The sequence below is a fragment of the Hippoglossus hippoglossus genome, chromosome 4, assembly GCF_009819705.1.
Source record: "Hippoglossus hippoglossus isolate fHipHip1 chromosome 4, fHipHip1.pri, whole genome shotgun sequence".
Classification (NCBI taxonomy): Eukaryota; Metazoa; Chordata; class Actinopteri; order Pleuronectiformes; family Pleuronectidae; genus Hippoglossus; species Hippoglossus hippoglossus.
Genome location: NC_047154.1, coordinates 16,310,804 through 16,320,094, shown reverse-complemented (window position 1 = coordinate 16,320,094; position 9,291 = coordinate 16,310,804). Strand labels below are relative to the sequence as shown.

Here is a 9,291-nt window from a genome sequence, read left to right as displayed (position 1 = left end):
ACGGCTCCTATGAGCTCCATAATCAGGAGTAATGGGAATTAATTTGTTTCTGTGCAATGCAAATTTAATTTGACCTCCAACCAGGTTGTGTTTTCACATCTGTCTGTATGTTTGTCTGTTGTGAACAAGATTCCACTGAAGCTACTGAATGGATTACTTTGAAATTTGGTGGAAGGATGTGATATGAGTCAGGGAAAACCCCATCTAATTTTGGTCTTTAGCGCCTTGGCAGAGTTATGCACTCTACTGAATACCATTGGTTCTATGTTTTTGAGTGTTTACTCACCGACTAAGGTCACACCTTGAGACTTATACTAAGGCAGACTGGCTTCACAATCAATACAACTCCACTCTCATGCTAGCGGATCAACAGATACATGGAAACAGAAAATGTTCATCTTCCACAAGGCTATTGCAGATAACAACTTCCTAGGGTCATTATCACCGAGCATGTGTTTCTCACTTGAATCATTTGAAAGCGAAGGCAGGACCAAGGCGAGTGGACATTATCTAATAATGTTTGCTGCTGAGCAGAGAAGGCCGAGTGGTTGTGATGAGAGAAATTGTCCCAGAGCCTGAAGGTTACGGTACACACACCAACAAGATGGTGTTATACAAGACCCCATCAAAAATGTTTACACCACCGTAAAAAGAAATAGATATAGCGCTCTTTGTCAATTACATTTAGTCAGCTGGGAGCAAAGCACCTCATTAGAACATGCCTTGATTTCATCTGAGACCTCTGAGACATTGCACTGAACACATGAAAGGAAATTAACATTCAGCATCAACGCTACAAGAACAGTTTGGGAGATGAGAGAAAAATAAAAGATGAAATACCAAAGGACACATTCAAAACGTCCAAATTAATCACCATCAGATTAAAAGCATGAGGCGAATTTATATAGCTGGTTTCAACTTTCTGTAGCTGCAGCTACAACCCTCTGCACAGGCAGAAATATTTTAATGTGACCACAATCCATTGTTGTGAGATTTCTAAAACCACAAGAAATTGTGTGTAGCAGCTTCAAACATGCCAAAAAAGCTTTTCAATCTTTTTACAGTTTGTATTGTTTTGAGGTTTGGACAGTTTGGACATGACCTTTAGTTTTCCATTATCTTTTCTGCTAGTCAGCATTTTATCCAAACAGCCCCAATCTCTCCACTTATTTTGACATGACTGGTCATAAGACTCCAGCAATTATGTTTCTTTTTTCTTTCCAAAAAAGATTAGGCTGGTGAGATTTGACCCCCTTGTCAGGACGTATTACAGATCATGAACGCTTCTAAAACACAGTGGCGACAAATGAAAAGCTTCACATTTCAGAGTCCTGGTTGCCTAGGAACACCGTACAGTGTATTATAAAATACAGCCGACTCCCAACAGGTACCATCACCAGCATTTTGCTCAAAAAACAACTTGGCTTCATACAACAGCAACACTCTTAATAAATACTTAACATAAACAGTTGGCTCCAGTTTTTTCTTTCTTCTGAATGTCCAGCGATTACATTTCATGTAAGATACGACAAAGCTATTTACAACTTCATGTGAGCAATTTACACTGTTTTTTTTTAATTTACAGACATTCACAACAGCCATTTATTTGTCCTTAAATTGGCTTATGGCTTCAAGTTGTTGAAAGCAGTGACTCAGATCACAGACTGAAAAAAGCAGGATGAGATGCACCACTTCCATATAAGTCAGTTTAAAGTCACACATATTCAGCGGCTGCACGTGGGAGATGTTATCAAAACAGAAAAGTAGCAAAGAGAGAATTCCTGGCAGCCGCGCCGCTGCCGAATGCAAGAAGTGACACGGTCATGCGTCCACATGCTGGTTAGGTGACTTTGAATGGAATGTGTTTTAAGCAAAACAAGTGCACCCGGAGCTGAGTAGACTGCTTCTCATTAACGCTGCATTAGAGGGACTACTCTCGTCTCCCATTGCACAATATCCTTCTGTGTCAAAATATTCATTTTTTTTACTTTTTCACACCTCTTCCAAGACAGTCCTGCATCCACTTTCACATCTGTCCAATCTGTCCTGGCTTCACGGCCTCACCGGAGCAATTCTCACGTCAAAGGTCGCCTCAGCCACTTTGTGCTTTATGAAGGTTGCTGCTGTCCGGGCTCTGCTTGTTAAGCGCGTCCAGTGCATTCTGATTCTCCTTGCGACCCTCCAGGGAGCAGTTGGACATGGCGTTGGCCACGATGCAGAACTTGCGGAGGAGGATCTCCCTGAGGAGCAGATAGACCCACGGGTCGAGGATCTGGTTGAGGGAGGCCAGGCGGATCGCCGTCAGGAAGAAGTTGCAGTCCAAGCTGACGTCCCGGCTGGAGGAGTTAGTGGATATCCCCACTTTGGAGTTGCAATGGTGGGAGGAGGCCTGGGTGGAGATCATCCTCAGCATCAGCACCTGAGGGGGAGAGGGAGAAGCAGGCACGGGTTTGTACCAACAGAGGCATGACGGACAACTGTATGATTCGGACACATGGCCTAAAGTAGCTTAAACTGAGGGAGTTAGTAGAAATATTCAGGGACAATCTTATAGGAGAAAAACATGTCCACACTGTAAGTACCACCACCGTTCTGTCACTGCTACCACAGTGCTGTGGCTTCTATTAATATCACTCTTTGGAACTATTAAATGTGTGCCTGACAGTGCATGACCTCATAGCACACTGAGCAGACCCCCCAAACAGGACTCGGCTAAGTGGATTGCTCCGTAATGGCAGCAGCATTTCAAAGGAAATACATGTGACAGCCAACTGTGACTTTGTGTGTTTGGAGCAGAGAGAAGAAAAAGTAAATAATTTACAAGCATGAACACTAAATATATTTTGTATTAAATCTTCAGTTACATCAAGCCATGAATGAGCACAGCAACTATCTGTGTACAGGGATGATACAGTTACACGGCATTTTGTGGTAAAATTCCTGATGATTAGTGGCACCATTTTAATCTAATAACCGTGATTACCATGGTGATTTGTTTGCTACTCTAACAGCATGAGCTGCTAATGGTGTGGACTTACTTTGCTCATAATGCTTTTGCTGCTTTTAGAAGCACTTTTAATTTGCTTATATGAGGTTTTATTGAAACCTGCATTACAGGAAGTTGTCATTGTGAAGCCAAAAGCTTCTTAAGCAAGTTTAAGCCAGTTGCTTCTTCACTGATAATGTTACACATTTGATATGCTGTTGGTGCTATTGTCATATTTTTATTGACAATAAATATACTACTCAAATCTACAACTTGGTGAAATTACTTCAGTTTGTCTATCACTTTTCAAACATTGTCAGCGCATTTTAAAAACACTGTGATATGATTACAGTGATCATTTTGGTCACTATAATAAAAGGTATTATTATATATCATTGTTGTTGTTGTTGTTATGAACTGGTGCTGCTCTCATTGTAACAACATTACATCTATAAATACTTATTTCCATTGTAACAACCAGTCTGACTGAGCTTAAATATGACTAAACAGTTCCTGGTCCCTCTCTTCTCTCCTCACTTCTCTTCTCTCCTCCATTTTTCTCAGCTCATCCCCAACCACTTGAGTCAGATTTCTTCACACACTGGTTGAGTCTGGTTGGGTTTCTCTATAATATGTCGTGTAAAGTGCTTTGCATGCTAATGCATTGGCTGCAGTGCATTGCCTATAAATAACGTACCAGTAAAGGGGACCAGCACACGAGCAGGACGCACATAATCCCTAACAGCTGAATGACGGTCTCCGTGGTGAGTCGCTCCCACTGTTTGGAGGACTGAGACGTGCCAGACTTGGTTTTGCACCGGACAATCAAGCCCCGGATCGTCACCACGTTGCAGGAGAGTGTCACCAGCAGAGAGAAAATCCCCAGCACTGCGAAAGTGATGGCGAAGAACATGTTGCCTGGAACTTCTCTGTCTCCGATGCTGATAAAGCACCAGGTGCCCGGCCACTGACGCGTGTACTTCCCGACCCCCGCGATGGGCAGCAGAGCAAAGAGCAGCACCAGGAGCCAGATGGCAGCCAGGGTCTGCTTAGTCACACTTGTCCTCATGTGGCTGGAGTACCAGTGTGGGTTTGTTATCGCCATGGCCCTCTCAATCGCCATGGCACTGGCCAAGAAGAGCGCGCACAGGCCAAAAGTTGTCATGCACACGCCGAAAAAGGCGCAAAGCGTGCCCGATGAGTCGATGCGCTCCCAGCTCAGGTCAGCTCTGTAAACTGATATGACTATTGGGCTCGTCAGCAGCTGTCCAAACAGATCAGTGAGCGCCAGAGAGCCAATGCAAAGCAGGAACGACCTTTTCCTTTTGTTCTCCTTCTTTATATAGGAGACGTAGACCAGGATGAGAGCCAGCGAGTTGCCCACCATGCCGGTGATCATCATGGTGATAGGGAAACCCACTGATACGGATCCACAGCTGGAGTTCTTGGTGACATTGTCTTCGCCCAATGTCTTGGAGATGTTGGCGCTCAGCATCTCTGCAGCCGATGTTTGCGAGCCCTCCACAGAGTCACAACTGTCCGCAGTCATCCTTTGGGGAAGGATAAACCTACACATAGCAGTGAGCATCCCGTGTGAGTCTCCAGCATCCTCTCGCGCTCCACACTGCTCCAGCTGAACGCACTGTTTGGAGGCGCGTCGGCTCCTTTACGCGCTGGAGGCGGGACTTTGCGCAGAGAAGCGCAGCACGCAGCTGAGGGTGTGTGTGGTTTAAATAGATTTAACAAATCCTAAGCATGACTCCTGGAAACTTAAAGCGATGTTTGCCTTACGATGACCCTAGTATATTAACTATGGCTGCAGCACCTCAGTGGAACAATGTGTCTGACACGCACCTGCTGCCCACACTGTTCAACATGCCAGATAGTATCAACAAATCATGGAGAAGTGAACCACAGATGAGATAAGGAACAAAAAAACCTGGTGTGGTCCTGGAAACATAACCCTTAACCATCTGAAAACACAGATATACCATTGTAGGCTCTAATAAAAGTGAGATATTGGCTATTAAATCAAATACATTCGGCTTATGGAGATTTTTGGAGGAACGTCACATTAAAGGAGATTCAATTATGCAGAATTTTATTTGAGCAATATGTTTCATAATGGTTTTAAAGTGTATCTCCTTTCATAAATATGTTCCGTGCCTGTGCATTCATTAATTTAAATGAATTAGGCTCAAATTATGAGAAATGAGAAACTTGCTGGGGTGGCAGGAATATATAGCCCACACTAATCAATTAGTCAATATTAACTTGGAAAAGACCCCAATTAAAGATAATTTACCTCAAATACGTTACATTACTGTGGCACATGAGTTAAGAATCGAATATAAATTTCTAATGGTGGCATTAGAAATCCATGAGTTGGTTTTATTTCTGCATATGTAGATATTGTTTTTTCAGCCAATCAGCCTGTAATGTGGCCATAATAAGCCATTACAGATTGTGTGGTACTTTACATTTTTAACTACAACATTCAGAAATACTGCCTTTCTTTATTAACCACAATGAATGGTATTAATATGCATGGCAACTTAACACTGAACACAGCCAGTTTTCTTAAAGATTAGAATTTCAGAAACCTACATAGACAGATGCTTATCACCAGTTGTGCCACTTAGATCCAGGATATCCAGTGTTTACACAGTGATGCTGATTAAACTGCAAAAGTCAATTTCTCTGAGCTTCGAACTTCAGTCTCCCGGGTGCTGCTCTTTACAGGAACTGTCACTGTACTGCTGACTGATGTGGCTTTTTGATTGGGGCCTACAGCGATTGAGTATAGTGCTTTTTAATCTGGTGCTTTATGTGTGGCATTAATGTGACCGAGCTGAACCTTTGACAGTCTGCAGAATGAGCAGGCATGTTGGTAGTTGCAGGCAGTTTGGGTTTAGCCAGGTTTGACTTGTCCCTCACACAATCGCACAGCATGAGTGTGGATGCAGCCTGGACCGGGGCTGAGGAATGGTTTTCTGCAGCAGGGTACAAAGTGGTCCATTACTAACTGTGTGTGCTCTGACTGCTCCCTGCTTCGCTGTAGAGTCTGTTACTGACACTGCACTGAACTCAGAGAGCAGAACAGCTGCTGGTGGTGGTGGAGAGGGACACCCTGCTGCGCTTACACTCACACATTGAAGGGAGAGCTGCTTCTTAATAATAACTTAACCTGTATAGCACTTCTCAATACAAGTTACAGAATACAAAATAATAATAATAATCATCACATGATAAAAGCTGTTTAGTAAAGATGTGTCTTAAGACGTTATATACGACAGGTAACCAATTCTAATCTCCTCTGGTAGATTCTTCTCACTTCTGACTGGTTCCTACAAGTCACAACTTTTCATCTATAAAAGTCTGGAATTAGATTGTACATAGCTGAGAGAGCAATGCATTTGTATTGGCTGCAGCTTCATTAGATTACACAGATATAATTTTAATCACCAATACAGACGTGATATTATTGTAGGGTTGTTCCTTTCTGAGTGGTTTTTTACTATCTGCAGTAAACTTTGACACGATGTTGAATTTACACACCATCTCGTTTAAATGACCCCTGTGGGCCCATCACGCTGCATTAGCTTTGTGAATAAACCAGTGCATTCAGCCCAGCGTACCCAGGGCAGCAAAGTGCCACCTGTTGACCAAACAGAGAATGACAACACTAAATGAGGAGAATTGCCCAGAGTTCATCTGTTCAGTTCTTGGCCTACGTTTATAGTTTGTCTTTAGTTATTAGTTTCAACATTGACATGATTATCCAAATTGTCAGACTGTAAATTAGACTTATGTAGTAGAATTACAGAAATAACCCCCTTACTAACCACTTTAAGCTGTTTCAAAACATATGTACGATTTGTGTTGTGAAACATTTTAGTGCATTTTCTCCATCGAAACAATAAAGCTGGCCTATTTACACTTAGACAAACATGATAAATAAATATGCTCCATCATCTGCTCAAGTGTCTGTTTGTAGAACCTTCGCTTGATTGGAAAAAATCACAAAAAATTGCAGCTGCACTTGAATTGTTTTTAACAAATCAGCAAATTAATGTTTGCACAAATATGTTTGTCTAAAATATGAAACAGAATTTAGCTATCTCCCAATAGATTATTGGGATCTAGAGGTGGTCTGATATGGTTTAGATGGACAACATATTTATATATATATTCCCTTCCCAAAATAAAGGTTTAGCAAAACTTTAAGAGTTTTAGTCTTTCAGACATCAAATATTTATTCATCGTTCAAACCCAGAAGTAATAAATCTCCTTTGGGATCACAGGGATCCTTCGTCCCTGCCACTATTTTGGAGCGGCTTGGGGCTGATAAGTTCTGGGCCTCCTGCTTGAAACAATGGGTGCATAAAAAACAAGTTCTAAAAAATGTCAGTAAAATATATATTACCGTAATGTCCTAACATTGTATATATACACTACCGTTCAAAAGTTTGGGGTCACTTAGAAATTTCCTTATTTTTCAAAGAAAAGCACTGTTTTTTTCAATGAAGATAACATTAAATTAATCAGAAATACACTCTATTCATTGTTAATGTGGTAAATGACTATTCTAGGTGGAAACGTCTGGTTTTTAATGAAATATCTACATAGGTGTATAGAGGCCCATTTCCAGCAACTATCACTCCAGTGTTGTAATGGTACATTGTGTTTGCTAATCGCCTTAGAAGACTAATGGATGATTAGAAAACCCTTGAAAACCCTTGTGCAATGATGTTAGCACAGCTGAAAACTGTTTTACTGGTGAGAGAAGCTATAAAACTGGCCTTCCTTTGAGCTAGTTGAGTATCTGGAGCATCACAATTCGATTATACTCTCAAACTGGCCAGAAAAAGAGAACTTTCATGTGAAACTCGCCAGTCTATTCTTGTTCTTAGAAATGAAGGCTATTCCATGCGAGAAATTGCGAAGAAACTGAAAATTTCCTACAACGGTGTGTACTACTCCCTTCAGAGAACAGCACAAACGGGCTCTAACCAGAGTAGAAAGAGAAGTGGGAGGCCCCGGTGCACAACTCAGCAAGAAGACAAGTATATTAGAGTCTCTAGTTTGAGAAATAGACGCCTCACAGGTCCTCAACTGGCAGCTTCTTTAAATGGTACCCGCAAAACGCCAGTGTCAACGTCTACAGTGAAGAGGCGACTCCGGGATGCTGGCCTTCTAGGAAAAAAGTGTTATGGACAGACGAATCAAAGTTTGAGGTGTTTGGATCACACAGAAGAACATTTGTGAGACGCAGAACAGGTGAAAAGATGCTGGAAGAGTGCCTGACGCCATCTGTCAAGCATGGTGGAGGTAATACGATGGTCTGGGGCTGCTTTGGTGCTGGTAAAGTGGGAGATTTGTACAAGGTAAAAGGGATTTTAAATAAGGAAGGCTATCACTCCATTTTGCAACGCCATGCCATACCCTGTGGACAGCGCTTGATTGGAGCCAATTTCCTCCTACAACAGGACAATGACCCAAAGCACACCTCCAAATTATGCAAGAACTATTTAGGGAAGAAGCAGGCAGCTGGTATGCTGTCTGTAATGGAGTGGCCAGCGCAGTCACCAGATCTCAACCCCATTGAGCTGTTGTGGGAGCAGCTTGACCGTATGGTACGCAAGAAGTGCCCATCAAGCCAATCCAACTTGTGGGAGGTGCTTCAGGAAGCGTGGGGTGACATTTCTACAGATTACCTCAACAAATTAACAGCTAGAATGCCAAAGGTCTGCAATGCTGTAATTGCTGCAAATGGAGCATTCTTTGACGAAAGCAAAGTTTGAAGAACAAAATTAATATTTCAAATAAAAATCATTATTTCTAACCTTGTCAATGTCTTGACTATATTTTCTATTCATTTTGCAACTCATTTGATAAATAAAAGTGTGAGTTTTCATGGAAAACACGAAATTGTCTGGGTGACCCCATACTTTTGAACGGTAGTGTACATATATGTAATATACTCCACATGAAGTTTCCTTGACTGATAAAAATGGGTAAATGTAAACAATTGTACTACTAACCTGTTAATAGCTTTAATATATATACAGATTTAACTGACCATTAAAATAACCATTCGTTAGATGGCGCCTTCATAAACTTCCATTAGATAACTGTGTTACTATCTCTGACATCTCCGTCTTATTTCCTGTCACACCAATGTCCTCAGAACAATTGTTGTAAATGTTCCAGGATCATTTATACACAGCCACATTTAACAAACATCAAAACAGTGCTCGGCGTCAAATACAATCCTTACCTTGGTCAAATAAAAGACAAACAAT

At 41.7% G+C, this 9,291-nt stretch overlaps 1 protein-coding gene across 1 annotated transcript; it reads right to left on the bottom strand.

Moving 5' to 3' along the window:
- Window positions 1-219: 219 nt before the first annotated feature.
- On the bottom strand, window positions 220-5,082 carry ptger3 (prostaglandin E receptor 3 (subtype EP3)). Its single transcript, XM_034583941.1, has 2 exons — window positions 3,684-5,082; window positions 220-2,419 (listed from the first exon to the last, which is right to left on the bottom strand). Exons 1-2 carry the CDS (start codon window positions 4,572-4,574, stop codon window positions 2,093-2,095), a joined length of 1,218 nt encoding a protein of 405 aa, XP_034439832.1. The 5' UTR covers window positions 4,575-5,082; the 3' UTR covers window positions 220-2,092.
- Window positions 5,083-9,291: the final 4,209 nt, after the last annotated feature.